The sequence below is a fragment of the Thamnophis elegans genome, chromosome 7 (genome assembly GCF_009769535.1).
Source record: "Thamnophis elegans isolate rThaEle1 chromosome 7, rThaEle1.pri, whole genome shotgun sequence".
Lineage (NCBI taxonomy): Eukaryota > Metazoa > Chordata > Lepidosauria > Squamata > Colubridae > Thamnophis > Thamnophis elegans.
In genome coordinates, this window is record NC_045547.1 from 39,091,613 (window position 1) to 39,108,350 (window position 16,738).

At 37.1% G+C, this 16,738-nt stretch overlaps 1 protein-coding gene across 1 annotated transcript in view; it reads left to right on the top strand.

The window, feature by feature from the left end:
• The window catches only part of DCN (decorin), a 32,942-nt gene that overhangs the window by 13,794 nt on the left and 2,410 nt on the right, over positions 1-16,738 (top strand). Inside the window, 6 exon segments of the mRNA XM_032221905.1 lie at positions 1,336-1,448; positions 11,421-11,624; positions 13,544-13,631; positions 13,634-13,666; positions 16,491-16,562; positions 16,565-16,583. Of these exon segments, the coding sequence (XP_032077796.1) occupies positions 1,336-1,448; positions 11,421-11,624; positions 13,544-13,631; positions 13,634-13,666; positions 16,491-16,562; positions 16,565-16,583 (529 nt within the window).

Below are 16,738 nucleotides of genomic sequence, written 5' to 3' on the forward strand. Positions count from 1 at the left end.
CTGTACTGGATTACTGCCCATTTGTGCCGGTTTGCTGCCAAGGACCTGTCTGTCTGTTAATTAAATGCCATAACTTATCTTTGGCTTGGAGTGTGTGTTGGTGTGGGACAAGGTGGGTCAGAACAGACAGCTAAGTAGAAATACATTCTTCACATAACACATAAACATGTATGCACAGTCACGTATACATACACAAACACATGCTTTTACATCGTGAGGGAAGATGCAGGAGCCATGGATTGCAAGAACCAGATCTTTATTAAGTACAAGATGACAGCGATTCAAACTTCCCTGAAACGGTCAGGGTATTTATACTCGAACCCAAAGCAACTGTCAAATGACCAGCCAATCAGGGCTGGTAACCAGCTAGCAACAGGCTATGCTGTGTCCCAGCCAATCAGGGCGCAGCACAGGCTGTTGCTGGCCTAAAACTATTTGCATATTCAACACTCCTTCCCCCCAGTTATTTGCATACACAGTTATTTGTATATTCAACACATGCAACCTGAATATAGTCTCAGTTTCAAAAAGAAATAATAAAGTTCATACAGTTTAATCAAGAAATATGTTTAGCTTTTATTAATCCAATAAAATGAGCATTTACATTGTGATCAGTCATATGAGTGTATTAGTCCTTTTTAAAACGTATTTTGGAATTGTGATCATTACAGAAATAATTTCACAGTTTATTTTAGTAGAAGGATACATATCCAATTAAACAACTGCTTGATCTGCCCATACTGATTGTATACAATTTACTCTCTTCAGATCCCAGACAAGTAACTGAACCCAAACAAGGCCTTTCTTCAAGCATTTGTCTGACGAAACCTGCAGAATATAATATTGAGAAAGTTTCCAAGTCTGGCCTCAGATTGTTGTACAGAATTATAGTCTAGTTCTAACTGACCATAATTAGAACATGGAATTTTCAAAATGATTGAATGCGTTTAAATCTTTACCTAACCTTTTATTTATTTTACATACATACATGCATAAATCACCAGTTTATAATAGTGAAAAATGAAATAGCAATGGACAGTATTAATGAAATTGGGAACTATGATTAGTAATTGGCTTTTTAATCCTTTCACATCAATATGAATAGCATTTAAACTGTATGAGCTTTCAGAAATTCCACGTAGATAAAAAGAGAAAGGATCACAATGATTTATATTACAAATTGAATATGATTTTTTCATAACTTTTAGATAATAAGGTCTAGTATGTATTTGTTTGCAGTAATTCTGATTAAGTTGAAAGTCTAAAATATAATTAACTTCTTTCAGGTATCTTTATTCTTTGGTTGTAATAATATTTCATCCCCGCCCCTTATAGGTTTGAAGGAAGTTCCGAAAGATCTTCCCCCAGATACTACTCTACTTGACTTACAGAACAATAAAATAACCGAAATTAAGGATGGAGATTTCAAAAATCTGAAGGATCTTCATGTAAGTTATAGTGAACCACACTATGTTATTAGTGTTAAAGGGATAATGTACAAAGGAATAATGTACGAACACCTTCATCCCAATTTTCCATCTCAATATGGCATAAGGTATAACTTTCTTTCAAGGTAATGAAAGTCTAGTGCTGTGGGTTAGCAGAAAAGAACAAAAAGTAGTGATCAAATGGGAATGAAAAAGGATGAAAAAGGAGAAGCAGGAAAGGAAATACTCCAAGTCAATCTCCTAGACCAGTGGTCTCCAACCTTAGCAACTTTAAGGCTGGCTGAGGAACTCTGGGAGTTGAAGTCCACAGGTCTTAAAGTTGCCAACATTGGAGACCACTGTCCTAGACCATCTTGGGACCATTTTAGATGTGTGTGTGTGAGGGGGGAGAGAGAGGGAGGGAGAGATATTTACAATTGCCAATGGAAACACTATTATTTGATGTTTGATAATAAGATCATTCTTAAATCTAAGGAATTTGTTGGAATGTGCATCTAGGAATTCAGGGCTGCTAAAGTTTCCAGAAAATGACCATTCTCCAAAAAAAAAAAAAAAAAAAAAGCTTTTTTGTTTCCATGGCAAGTATACTTTGGCTCTTGCATTGCTCTTTTAATGTCTAAACTATTTAACATCTACATAAAGCCATCAATTGAGGTTTATCTGGAGCTTAAGAGTGCCACGCATGCCATCAATACACCGATAACAAGATTTCTCTTTCTCATTAAATCCCTGAGGAGAAGGGAAAATGTTTAATCAGTGTTTGCCAGTAATAATGGACTAGGTAAAGACAATGCACCTTAATCTTATGCATGCATCAAAGAAATACTGTTAATAGATGATTTTATATCATTTTATTGGTCAGCTTTGCATATTTACTCTAAGAAATCATGATTTCATGCATGACTCCAAGACAACATAGCATCAAATGTACGTACACATTATACATGCTCAAGAGGGAAACACTTCTATTTATGTCCTCTATGTCTTTAAGAAACCCTGAAAAAGGATAGGGAGAACTTCTTCTTCCCTTCCTTCCAAAGGTAAGACCAGAAATGGAAAGGAAAACTCTTATTCACAATTAATCTATGGAATTCAGTACCAGGAAGATTTTAATAGCCATTAGTATGCATACATGGTTTTAAGAGAAAATTAGATTCATTTAGTTTCCAAGCTATTAATCTTGAAGGCTTAATGTTACCATACCTCTAAATATTTGTTACAAAGAAACAATAGTGGATAAGGGGTATGTCTTCATCTCCATCTTCCAGGGCTACTTGGTTAGCTACTGGGGAAAAAACAGAATGCAGGCTTGGCTTGTTCTGACAAGTTTGTTCTTACATTATTTGTTCTTATGTTGGAGTTGATCCATGGATTTCCCTTCTGTTGGATATTAATCCACCGGTTCACATTATCTTGCTTAATATTATATCATTTAGGCAACTAGTTCAAAAGAATAACTTTAGAGAGCCCTGATTTAAAGTTCTTTAAGCTCCACAATTCTTTGGATTGATTCTAATGGTGATTAACATAGAATGTCCTATACAGCTGATTCAGATGGACAACGGGTCATTCTTATCAGAAGGTCCTAAATTCTAATCCTATAAACAGAATGTATTAAAGAAGCAATGTGGTAGGGCATCATAACAGTTCAACAGTGTCTGATGGTACACATCAAGCCTAATACAAACTTAATTTAGTGATTTTTCATTCACATCACATATGGATGGAACTAAGCTACTGTGATATGTCAACATGTATAATTTCTCTGAACCCTGGTCCAGAGTGACTCTGCCTTGCTAGTAATTTATACTGTTATTACATGATCAAGGATCTTAAAACATTTTTTTAAAGCATATCCATTTCAATTTGGAAGGTGCAACTGGCTACAAGCAAATGAAGTTCAATTCACTTTTAATTGAGATTGATGTAACTGAAAGAGTAGGATTACATGTCAAGTTACCATGTTGGCATCAGTGTCTATGGAATAGCCTTCCTTCCTTCCTTCCTCCCTCCCTTTCTCCATTCCTCCCTTCCCTTTCCCTCTTTCTTATATTCTTAAAAAAGAAGTTGCTTAGCAACCTTTATTTGTATTGTGGAAAAAGAGACAATCCAAGCTCAGTAATATTCAGAGACTGGTATTAAAACAGATTAAATTTTATTCAGCAAGTGGATGTTCTTGCAATTCTTATCTTGGACTGAAAAGTATTCCTATACCTTCATATGAATGGTAAATGGTTTTAGGAGGGGATGACGGGATGGGGGAGACTCCTTCTAGTGCTGTTAAACTGTGCATGACCTTTTCGTCTCCCAAATGTGCCCATTGCTGCTTAGAACCTAGAATTAAAACCATATGCATATCTAGATATGCACAACAGACCCATCTGTAAAATATACCTCCTGTTTTTACTCATGATGAACAGGAAATGATATACATCAGGGACAGAATGCTCTACAACACAAACTCTTCAAAATGACAGTTTCTTTACTTTTTGTGGACACTTTCCCTCCTCACTTTTTCCCCCAGAGCTGAACATTTTGATTTTCATTAATGTTCCTTTCTTTAACATGTGTTACTTTTACAGATATCTTGTGTATAACTAATGATGAAAGAATTTCAAATGGCTAAAAATCAAAGCATAAAGAGAGGAACCATCTGTTTTTCCCAGTCTTGCAAATAAGATGATGCATTTAGTGGATAAAAATGTTTTGCAGCTGTACTACAATGGTTTTAGAATAATAAGGCAACTTGTCCTTGAAAAAGTATTGTTCCCCAAGTATCTCAAAGCTCTTCTCTTAATACTCAAGTGTATAATGAGGAAATAGGTAAGCAGAAATGATAGCATGAGATTTATGTAACAGTTTCTAAACTTATAATTTACTAAAAAGAGAAAGCAAATAGGTTATTCCATATAAGTCTTGCAATGTGTATATCTGATTCTCTTTGTGGTTATTGTTGTCATAAAAAGCGTAGGAGTGAAGATGAGAGACAAGAGTAGTAGATTCATTCTGGAGCCATGCAGAGGTGGCTAGAAGATGCTTGACTATGCAAATATGTTAAATAAATAAATCCTGCTACTGATTGGTTGATTTTGTTCAAATGTTTTTTTCAGTCACTTCCAACTCACTGAATGATGATATCCATGTAGTCCAAATGAACCTGAAATCCTCTCGCCTGTATTCTTCCACTGTTCTTTCTACATTATGTTTTGTGTAGGCATGCCTTTATCACCTCCTAACAAAAGCAAAATTATCATGAGAGAGAGGAAGTTTGGTTCCTGCTTGCAGATCAGAACTCTCTCATCATCAATTGTTTCTACTAAGTTCTGCTGCAGAAATTTCTGTAGGAAGGCATAAGATCTAATCATATAGGGTTTTTTTGTTACTTTTTAAAATTATATTTGTATCTTATATTTTATATGTTTGTCTGTTTCTGATACATTATTTAATTTTCTTCATTTTTTTAAGTCTTAGCATTTAGGTTTCATATAACTCATTCACAGCTTTTTCTGTAGAGGGTCATTATTTTTGTATTTTTTTAAATCTTGCTGTCATTGACCATAATGGAATTTTGGGTTGAATGGGTTCTTATTTTTCAGTTGTGTGCATCTGTTTTCTACCTAGAGGGAAGCAGTCATAACTTTGGCTTTGTCAAAAACAGATCATGCCAGACAACTCTTATTGCTTTCTTTTACAAAATGACAAAATTAGTGGACCCAAGAAATACTGCAAGGAATTTGATAAAGTAGCCTACAACCTACTATTTGTTAAGATAGAAAAATGTGGGTTAGACAGCATCACCACCAAATGGATTCTTAATTGCCTGATCAACCATACTCAGTATGTAGTTCTTTAATGAGACTGCATTACCATGGTAAGCAGTGGTATACCCCAGGACTCTGACTTAGACTCAGTACTCTTCAATAATTTAGATAAGGGGAACTCATAAATTTGCAGGTGACACCAAGATGGCAGGAATAGCCAAAACTCCCGAAGATAAGTGCATGATATAGAAGACTTGAACACCTGCTCTATCTAACAAATTAGATTAATTTGAAGTATTAACAGAGGGATACAATTGAAAATCATGTGAAGCGTTAGTACCACTTTATAATGGCCTGGTAGGATGAAGTTGGAATATTGCATCCAGTTTTGATTGCCACGATATAAAAAAAGATATCAGGATGTGAGAAAGAGTGCGGAGAAGAGAAACAAAGATGATTAGAGGATTGGAGGCTATAACATACTAAGAACAGCTGAAGGAATTGGATGTGTCTACTTTAATGAAAAGAAGGAGTAGGGGTGGCATGATAGCAGTTCCAGTATCTAAACGGCTGCTACAAAAAAGACGGGGCCAATCTATTTTCCAAAGCACCTGAAGGCGGAAGCAAATCAAAGAGAGAATCAGTCTAGCTCTGAGGAGAAACTCTGTAATTCTGTTTGTGAATGTTTCACTATCATTGTCAGAATTCTTAGCTCATGCTTGAACTATTTAGTAATAACATTTAGTTATTTTGCTTTTTTTTGTCTAAAGGGTCTTCTCCCAACTGGTTTTTGACTTATGCATTTAAAATATTTAAGTGTTAGTTTCATTTTTCAGACTTCCAGTGAACTTTACTTTATCCTGTATGGAATTATTTGTTCTTCTTCTAGTCTAAGATATTCTCAGTTATTTTCTTTAACAGCACAATTCAAAGGCATATTTTTTTCTTCCTTCAGTTTTTGGAATGGTCCAATTTTTCACAGCCAACTCAAAAATCATAATCTTATGATCTTAACAGTATGTACATTTATCATCAGTATGACATTTCTGCATTTTAGTGTTTTATGTAGATCTGTCTTTCTTCCAAATGGCATATCTCTATTTTATGGATATAGTTATCAAAATCATTCTAAGCTTAAGAAGGAAAAGTCTTGTTATTTTTCTCTGTGTATTTGCAATGCAGGGGTTATTTCCTGTTAACATATTTCCTATTGTTGCATATCAATGTTTGCACTCTCTCTTTTAATAAGTATCTTCAGCAAGATACTTATTAAAGTTTTATTCAGTTCCACCTATCAGAAAGATACCAAGGTAACTGGAGTTGTTAGTGTTGTTAGCTTTTCACTAAACATTGCTTGTTAGTAATGTCGGACTGTCTCTTCTGATTTCAAATTATACATCTGGTAGTTCTCATTCCAATATTTGCAAATCTGGAATGGAACATTTTGCACATTATCTTAATAGCATGTGAGATAAGTGCAAATGAGTGCAATTTAGTATTTTTTTTTTAAAAAACTGGAAAAAGAACAGTTATTTTCCCCTGCCTTGATCATTATTGCATTTTCCATATCAGGAATCTAGTAAAATTTTAAACTCTTATGCTAGCATTTCAATAATTTCTATCTTTTGATTAGGAGATTTGAGGGGCTTCTGACTCACATAGCAGGTGGCAGCCCTGCCTATGGGGCCTTTTGCACAAATCCATTTTCTGCATCAGTGATAGTCACTCATGCCTTGTCACTTTCCAATTAGAGTTCTACAATGTGGTCTATATGGGTTGCTGTTGAAGAACATTCAGAAGCTTCAGCTGATCCTGTCTACAGTGGTATACATTGTTTTCGGAACACCAATTTAATTAATTGCTATTGGAGTTGCACTAGATCCCAGTGTACTTCCAAGGTTCTGATTTTCACTGTTAAAGCACTGCACAGCACAGGGCCAGACTCTTGTGAAATGCCTCTTCCCTAGCGTTTCTCTCTAGGCCACCAGATCTGACATGTGGGTGCAGTTCAGGTCCCTTCTATCAAACATTATCATGTGGGACCTAGAAAATTTCCCTTTTCTGTTGTAGCACCTGCATTATGAGTCAACCTTTCCTCACCCCGAGATCCAGATGGCCTGGACCCTCTCGGACATTAGGAAAGCTGTGAAATATCTTCCTCCAGGCCCTAGGCCAGGATGTTTGTTGAGCTCAACGTTCATTGTTTATTGCAAGTTTGCTATGTTGCCTTGGTTAATTGGTTGGGGTTTTTTTAAATTTAAAAGCCAAGAATTCATTTAAAACATTAATTTAAAGTTCTTTAAAGTATTTATTTATGTCAGACAAAGTCTGTGAAAGGTTATTTTTGGAAGAGTGATAGGACAAAATGACTTCTTTATGAACAAAACTTTCCTGGATTCAGCTGTATTGTAAGAATAGTATAGAAACCAGTAGTTTCTCAGGCCTAGGAGGTAAACATGTCTCAACTGCTTCCCAAGGCTTCCAAGCCACTTGACAAGCGTACATTCATTCAAGAGAGTTTGAAGTATAAATATGTAAGCATCTGTCTTCTTTGGACCATACTAGGAAATCAACTAATGGATGATGTTTCATTCTTGTTTGGAGCATAGATTTTAAAGTAATCAAGTGAAGTCTGCAAATCTTCTGCCAAATTTATCTGAAATCTGAAATAGGATTACATATTTGAAGACCTGTCTTTCAGCCCTAGCTATGAAGGGCAGATTTCCCCAGGACTGAAAGAAGAATGAAGGTTAAAAGAAGATAATTATGCAACAAATTCACTTGTGGATAGGGAGGCTAGAAAAGAGCTAAGGAAATTTGAAATAAGCAAAGTATGAGGAGGAGAGTTATTTAACTGCATAGATATTGCAGGAAGGGATTGGTATAAAAGGAAAATGCTGAAACCTGGCGTTTAGAATAGAATTTTGACACCTACTGGATTATTCTGTAAAATTATATATTAAATGTCAGAAAGAATATTACCGCATGATTGTACCAGTGGTGGGTTCTTACCGGTTCGGCTGAACCGTTAGCTCTGATTGCAAGCTGAGAGCGAACCGGTTCTCTGTTTTCATTAAGTTGGGCAGCCCGTCGCCCCTGGCTTATACTGGCCTTTATTTCTGCTTCTGAAGCCCAACAGATCAGTGGCAGCAGACTGAATTACCGCTCCTCAGCTGGTATCCTTGCTCCTTTCCTTATTTGCAATGTGGAAGTTCTGTTTTTGAGAACCTGCACACACACATGTAGTGATGCAAAGCCCGCGTGAAGCGAACCGGTTGTCTAGCTGGTAGGAACCTACTTCTGGATTGTACTTAATATGAGTGCAACTTGCATGAGAAATAAATAAGATGAACAAACATGGTTTTATAGCTATAGCAAAATCTTAAGGGATGAAACCTTTCTGAAATTAAGGAACAATAATAATACCTATATATCTATATCTACAAAACCTACATCTACATATACTTACCTACATATCTCAGCTCAGAAAACCAAGTGAATGGACTTGGGAAGGCTGTTGGAAAGGATAGGATTTTAAAAAGGAACAAATAAAAGCAGTGCAGTTGTTAGAATCAACATCATCTATCCAACCAAGGAGAAGACACAAATAATGCATTTTCACCTGAGTCAAATAGCCATTACTTCTCCCCTCATAACTCATAGAGATACTGACTGCAATCTACATTGCTCAAGCTATTGTGAAACATCTAGTTAACAAACTGGGACAAGTAATGGGAGCTCACCCTGTTAGGTGGTGCTAGAGATTCAAACCTTCGAACTGTCGACCTTTCTGATCGACAAGCTCAGAGTCTTAGCCACTGAGCCAGTATGTCCCTTATTTCAACTATAAATACAAAAAAATGATTTATAATTGTATTTGTAAGTTAGTCTGAAATATTTTATATACATTTGGTTTTCAATCTGAAACCTAATTCAGTCATATAGCATTCATTGTGCAGAGAGAGAGAGACTGACTTAGATGTCCCAGCTTTGATTTGTTATTAGTAACACCAGCACCAGCACCAATCCAATTGCAATGCGCTTCTAGGCTAATAGGATATCAACATTGGATATTTGGGGGGGAAAAGTCCAAAGAACCTGGTTCAATTTTAAATGGTTGGTTGGTTGGTTTCTTGGTTTATTGGATTTATATGCCGCTCTTCTCCCAAGGTCTCAGGGTGGCGTACAACATTAAAAAAACAACAACACATATTACAAAAGTTAAAAAAAATTAGATAGAATATCCAAAAAACAAACCCAATTAAGATTAACTAATAACATTTTAAAAATCGATTAAAATTAACAATAATCAATAATTTATTTTGTTTTGTTCAGGCCAGGCTAACTTGCTGGAAAAGCCAACTTTTTTAGGGCGCATCGGAAGGACTGGAAGTCGAGGATTATACGAAGCTCCGGGGCAACTCATCCAGAGGGAAGGCGCTCCCACAGAGAAGGCTCTCCCCCTAGGGGGCGCTAGCCGACCCTGTCCGGCCAAGGGCACTCTGAGGAGATATCCCCAACTCTGTGGGATCGCACTGCATGGTGGGAGGCTACTCGGGTGGCAGTAGGTGGTCTCGCAGGTATCCTGGGCCTAAGCCATGGAGCGCTTTAAAGGTCATAATTAGAACCTTGAAATGGAAAGGGGTTAACTCAGAGGTTAAACTATGCCCCTCAGACAGGGTCCACAACTTGGGAGTCCTCCTGGACCCACAGCTGACTTTTGAACACCATTTGTCAGCTGTGACCAGGGGGGCATTTGCCCAGGTTCGCCTGGTGCACCAGTTGCACCCCTACCTGAACCGGGAGGCTCTCACAACAGTCACTCGTGCCCTTGTGACCTCTAGGCTGGAGTACTGCAATGTACTCTACATGGGGCTGCCCTTGAAGAGTATTCGGCGACTTCAGCTAGTCCAGAATGCGGCCGTGTGAGCGGATCGTGGGTGCACCTCGTTTCACCACATAACACCTATCCTCCGCGAGCTGCACTGCTACCTGTTGATCTCCGGGTATGCTCAAGGTGCTACTTGTCACCTACAAAGCCCTTCATGGTAGTGGATTCTGGGTACTTGAGAGACCGCCTACTGCCAATTACCTCCACTCGACCAATTAGATCCCATAGATTAGGCCTCCTCCGAGTTCCATCAGCCGGTCATAGTCGACTGGCAACCACGCGGAGGAGGCCTTCTCGTGGACAGCTCCGACCCTATGACGACAACGATGCTCCCCGTGGAGATTCCGTACCCTCACCACCCTCCAGACCTTACGCATAGCCCTTAAAACCTGCCTGTCCCGACAGGCCGGGGCTAAAGACCGCAACCCACCCGAATTGTATGAATGTTGTGCTTTTAATGATGTATTGTCTTATGTGTTTAATCTGTTTGTCCTCCCTTCCTTCCGAACTGTGAGCCGCCCTGAGTCCCCCCAGGGAAAAGGGCGGCATATAAATAACCTAAACCTAAACCTAAAGACACTGAGCTTATCAGCTGGAAAGGTTCAAGACCAGTGCCACATCACAGGATACACTCCCATCACTTGCCCCAGCTTCTGCCCACCTAGCAGTTTGAAAGCTTGGAAATACAAATAGATAAATATGACCAATGTGTCCCTCATTGAATAGTCATGCTGGTTACATGACCATGGAGATATCATCATACAAAACTGGCTCATTCTATTAAGAAATAGAGATAACCTCACCCCTTAGAGTTGAACATGACTGGACACAATCTTACCTTTTTAAAAATGAATACAGAAGGATTCAAAAGTCTGGTTATCTGGATGTGCCCTTAGGTGTCAGGATTCTTACTGAATGAGCTATAATTGATGTTGAGCTCTCATCCCATTTGAAAAGCTAAATAAGATTTTTCAGTAGATATTTGTACCATCTTTCATTGAAATTTTGAACATTGAAGTGAACGTGAATAGAGGCAGTGTCAAGGCAGAGTTAAAGTTCCTTCTCTTCTGCACAATCTTAATCCAGTATTTCTCCCACTCTATTTGGCAGTTATTGTAAAATTTCAGCCAAACACATTTCATTTTGCACTCATATAAATACTGACTGCATAAAAGTAGCACTGCCAACATGTACTTCAAAAATAAAATTCAAAACAGGCCATTGTGAGATTAGCATACAAGTATCTGGTGAATGTTTATATCTTGCTTCTGATAATATGTTTCCTGTCTGCATTAACAACTGTCCTACTTTACTATTCAGGCATTGATCATTGTTAACAACAAAATCAGCAAATCAGTCCTGGAGCTTTTTCTCCACTCAAGAAAACTGGAGAGACTTTATCTTTCCAAAAACAACTTGAAGGAACTCCCAGAAAACATGCCAAAAAGTTTGCAGGAACTGCGTGCACATGAAAATGATATTGTCAAATTAAAGAAATCTGCCTTCAGGGACTGAATTAATATGAATTGTCATAGGTATGCAACACTACTTATAAATACAAGTTTATAAGAGGAACTTATTAGTAGGTAAAATGGAAAATAATGTTGACATTTTATGAAATCCAAACTTCATTAGAGCTCCTTCATTGGAATATTAAGGTAAACTCCAAAAGAATTAAGTAATTATGTCACAATGTAATAGTTCAGTATAAAATGAGAAACTTTTAATTATATATAAGATATGTTTTATGGTTCATGCTGAGGTAAAAAAAGGTAGTTATTTGCATCATACATTGGATTCTACGTCAAGAGACATTTGGGTTGCATTGGGATATAAATGTCAAGAATAACCCACTAAACATTTTTAAAAAATGTTTCATGTGTACAACTTTATCCAATCTCAATCTATTTTGGAAGAATCTTCCTCTAGCTTTTCTGGGTTTGAAGCAACACTTTTCCTGTTCTTCTGAAACATTTAGTATACATATGTTTCTTGATAAAGCTTGCTATCATATACTCAGGGCAGAGTGATCCTCAGCTTCCAGTGATCAGATTTGGATGCTACAGGCATACCCTTCTCTCCCAATCATTGGGCTCTACTCTTCATGGCCAGTTTGGCTTGAGCAGGACAGGAAGTTGGCACCTTTTGCAGAGATACATGTTCACATATTGCCTAAGCGGCACTCTGCAAACTATTTGGGCATTACACAAGTTATATATACACACAAATATACATACATACATACATACATACATACATACATACATACATACATACATAGTTTTTTTCAAATACATGACTTGTCATGTTTTGAAAGAGCAACACACCTATGTTTAAATAAATAGCAAAACATCTTTTCTATACAAATGATTGATATGGGTTTGCCATATGTTGCAAATTGATTTATCTCAAATGTAACCATTACATATTTTAAGACGTTTCTGTTAATTTTATTTTTCCAGTCCTAGTGACAGGTCACAACAAAAGCACTTTCTCATATTTGCTCAACTTCTCTATACCACATTTTAAGGAAAGCAAATTGGGACAGTTTTTCTCACTGGCTAATCATGGTTGGAAAAGGATTCAATCAATCACAGCATTAAATTATCTGCCAATTGAAGAAACTGAGGAATGCACATTAACACAACTGCAAGGAAATATTTTATTTTGCTAATAACATTCAAATTTTTAAGGTGATAGATAAGAAAAAAATTAAAGGAAGTGTTGCAGAAAATAATAATATTTATTTCCTTGTTTAATGTTTTTGTTTATCACTTTCTGTTATTATGAAGATTGAAGTCTTTACAAATGTAGAAAAATAACATTCAATTGAAAAAGAGAAGTGAATAAAAACAACAAAAATGATTGGCACAACGTTCATAAAAGGAAGGCCTCGATGAAGGACTGCATTTAAAAGAGGCCTAATGATAAGAAAATAAACCATTGGTGCCTTAGATATATTCTAAGCATTTGGAGTGACCACAAAGTGCAGTTTGCAATCTTAGCAATCTACCTGGCTGGTAGCAGGAGGGGCTGTCTGTTAGTTCTCCTGGTTCCAAATTACTTAGGATCCTAAATATTAAAATCAGCAGTCTGATCTGGCTTGGTACTAATTGATAAATACTCCATACATTTGAACAAATAAAACTTTTTCACTTTTTAGGCTTGCCAATAAGCTTCTATTTATTTTAATTAATCATATTTCACATATCTAAAAATCAGAGAACACTGTCAGGTAAAGGAAATTCCAATAGATGGCTACAGACTGAATCCTATTACCTTTTATTCCATCTCCTTCAAAATCAAGAATAATTTTATAGAGATGCAACAATTAACTGCATTAATTAATTAGCAAAATTACTAGATAAGTTAGAATTAATATATAACTTGGTGATGGTGATTCTATAACTAGTATACTGTTTTGTTTGTTTGTTTCTTCCTAATGTATTTTAGAATTGGGCACCAATCCATTAAAAAGCTCAGGGATTTGAAATGGAGCCTTTCTAGGGATGAAGAAGCTCTCCTACATCCGTATTCAGACACCAAATATACTTCTATTCCTAAAGGTAAAATCACTCTTTAGAGATCACCGTATGTGAAACATCAGCATTCAAGTAACCTGTTGTTTATATTTCATTTTAAAATATATATAAAATAAATGATGTCTAGATAAAAGGAATACATCATGTGAGAAAATGTTAATGTTCTGAAATTAGGATAAATGCATTTTAATCTTAGTATACCTTAAATTTGTATTTGGCTATTTTTTAATTTTCAATTTAAGGGAAATGGCTACTAATGTAAAGGACACATACATTTAACTTTTTATTTTGCTAATGTGTTGAGTTTATTATCTTTATACAACTTTTTTCTGTCCCCTATCAATAAATGGTTATCATTTACCACTATGGCAGTGTTTCTCAACTTGTGGGTCACGACCCCTTTGGCGGCCAAATGACCCTTTCACAGGGGTTGCCTAAGACCATCCACCTCCACTGGCATCGCCCATGCTCAGGAGCGCGTCCTGAAGTGGCAGCTGCATGAAGAGCACCGGGTGGTGAAGCAGCATCCTCCTAGCTCTGAGCACAACCTAGATGCCACCCCGCCTGGTCTCCATGCCAGGGAAAGCCCAAGGCGCTTAAGGGGGAGAGAAACGGGTTCTTCTGGGTGGCAGATCAGCCTCGGCTCCAATGGATGTCTGAAGGGAGTGCAGTCGGTGGTGCCGCTTCAGCCCAGCTGCCTGCACAGGGGCTCGAAGGCGCCCAGAGAGCAGGAGACCAGTAGGGCATTTGGGCCACCTGCTTCAGCCAGCAGGACAGGCTCTCGCCCAGGCAGACACATGCCAGGATTCAAGCCGCCTTGGGCCTGAACGCTGCCTTTGCCGCCCCCGCTGCCGGTCCTGTCCTGTGGGCTAAACTGAGCTCAAAGGCTTTTGGGGCCCCAGGAAAGGCTGGCAGGAGAGGCCAGAGGGGAGGACTGGTTCCGCCCACCCATTCCTTCCGTCCCGAGGAATTCCACACAGGACGGAAACACAGTTCGATGTAGCTTAAGCCTCTGTTTAAAATCCCATTTAAAGGGCAACTTCTTAATCTGTGTTTAAGAAATAAAGAAAAGGGAGGGAGGGAGGGAGGGAGGGAGGGAGGAATGGATGGAAAGAAAGAAAGAAATAAAAAAATGGAGGGAGGAATGGAAAGAAAGAAAATAAAAGGAAGGGCAAAATGGAAAGAAGAAAGAAGAAAAGGGAGGAGGAATGGAAGGAAGGAAGGAAGGAAAGAAAGAAGGAAAGAAAGAAAATAAAAGGAAGGGCAAAATGGAAAGAAAGAAAGAAGAAAAGGGAGGGAGGAATGGAAGGAAGGAAGGAAGGAAGGAAAGAAAGAAAGAAAGAAAGAAAGAAAGAAAGAAAAAAACGGTGGGTGGGGGGAAACGGAATGTAAAAAAAGTAAACTTAATAAAGTGAAACTCATGTAAACCACGGACTGCTGCTGGAGGCAGGCAGAGAGGTGGTTTTATCCTGGAAAATCCCAACCTGCTGATCTTCTCCCAAACCAAGATTGGCAGATTAATCACTATGCTTTAATTATGTTCAATTGTAATAATGTAATACGTACTGCATATCAGATATTTACATTACGATTCATAACAATAGTGAATTACAGTTATGAGTAGCAAGAAAAATAATTTTATGGTTGGGGGTCACCACAACATGAGGACTGCATTAAAGGGTCGGGCATTGGGAAGGTTGAGAACCACTGCACTATGGCATCAGCCGCCCGGAGTCCTTCGGGATTGGGCGGCATATAAATATATTTAATAAATAAATTTAATAAATAAATCAGATAAAGGAATACATAGACGCAAAGATGCCTATTAAATAGAGTACTTCAGACGGGAATTCCACAGGAGAGATGTATGCAATAAAAACATAGCTTCTTTACAACTTCTCAGAATCTTTTTAGTATATACATTTCTAGTCTATGTGTATTTGTTATGAATACATTAGTTTGCAGGTCCAATTTCAAATGGAACAAAGGAAAAGTAAGTGGCTAAATTAGTTTTCAAGTCTTTCTTACAGAATTATTTATTAAATGAATGTGTTACTGTAAGAGTCAAAACGTTTAGCCTTTCTTTCAGCTTATTGGGACAGGAATGATATTCCAATTTCAGTCTCTTTCTAACAATCTCAGAAGCAGGACTGCACCATTCAGTATTATATAACCCACATACACATTTAGATGTAGGAAACTAATCTGAATGCTTGTGGCAGAGTTGGAACAATACAAATAATTATGAGCTAGACGGAAGCAAAATACACCTTCAGCACATCAATCTCACAGTCTTGTCCTTATACTGATAGTATTCAGTGTTCAGTGTTTATCAAGATGATTTATACTTCTGTAGCTCCATATGTTGATTCCTCACTTGGCATGTAAGACCTGACACATCAAACTAATTAAGCATTCTAGCAAGATTGATGCAATACTTTCCAAAATTCACTCTTCTTAAACAATAGAAAGCATGGAAGAATCCTTTCATATCTGAACAGGAGTGTATGTTAATTGCAGTAAAGACATGGTGAACCGTTAATTCCAAAAATCACTAATACGTCTGACTATAATTTTCAAGATGATTTAAATGGGAAGGGTAATTGAATTTCAGTAGGTCTTGTTGCATGACTGTATTATCATAAAAACTGGCAAATGAGCTTAAGAGTAATTTGTATATTATCCAGAGTGACTCAATGCCAACAGTAAAAAAAATGCTGTTAGTTAAACTGCAAAACTGTTTTTCATCAGTGTCATGTGATACCTAAATTAAAAAAATAATCTTCCTAGGAATTGTGCAGTTGTATGCAACATATATACATAAACACATTTTTTAAAAAATTTTTAGGTCTTCCTGTATCTCTGACAGAACTTCATCTTGATGGCAACAAAATCAGCAAAATTGATGCAGATAGTTTAAGTGACTTCCCAATTTGGCTAAGTATGATTTTTTAATATATATATAATATATTAAGGCAGATTTAACTCTGTAACAGTGAGATCTTTTAGTTTTGATCATGCCTGACGTGTTTGCAGAGAAAATTAGAAATATAGAAGAATATCAATATTAAAGCTACTATAGAAAACAGACATTTT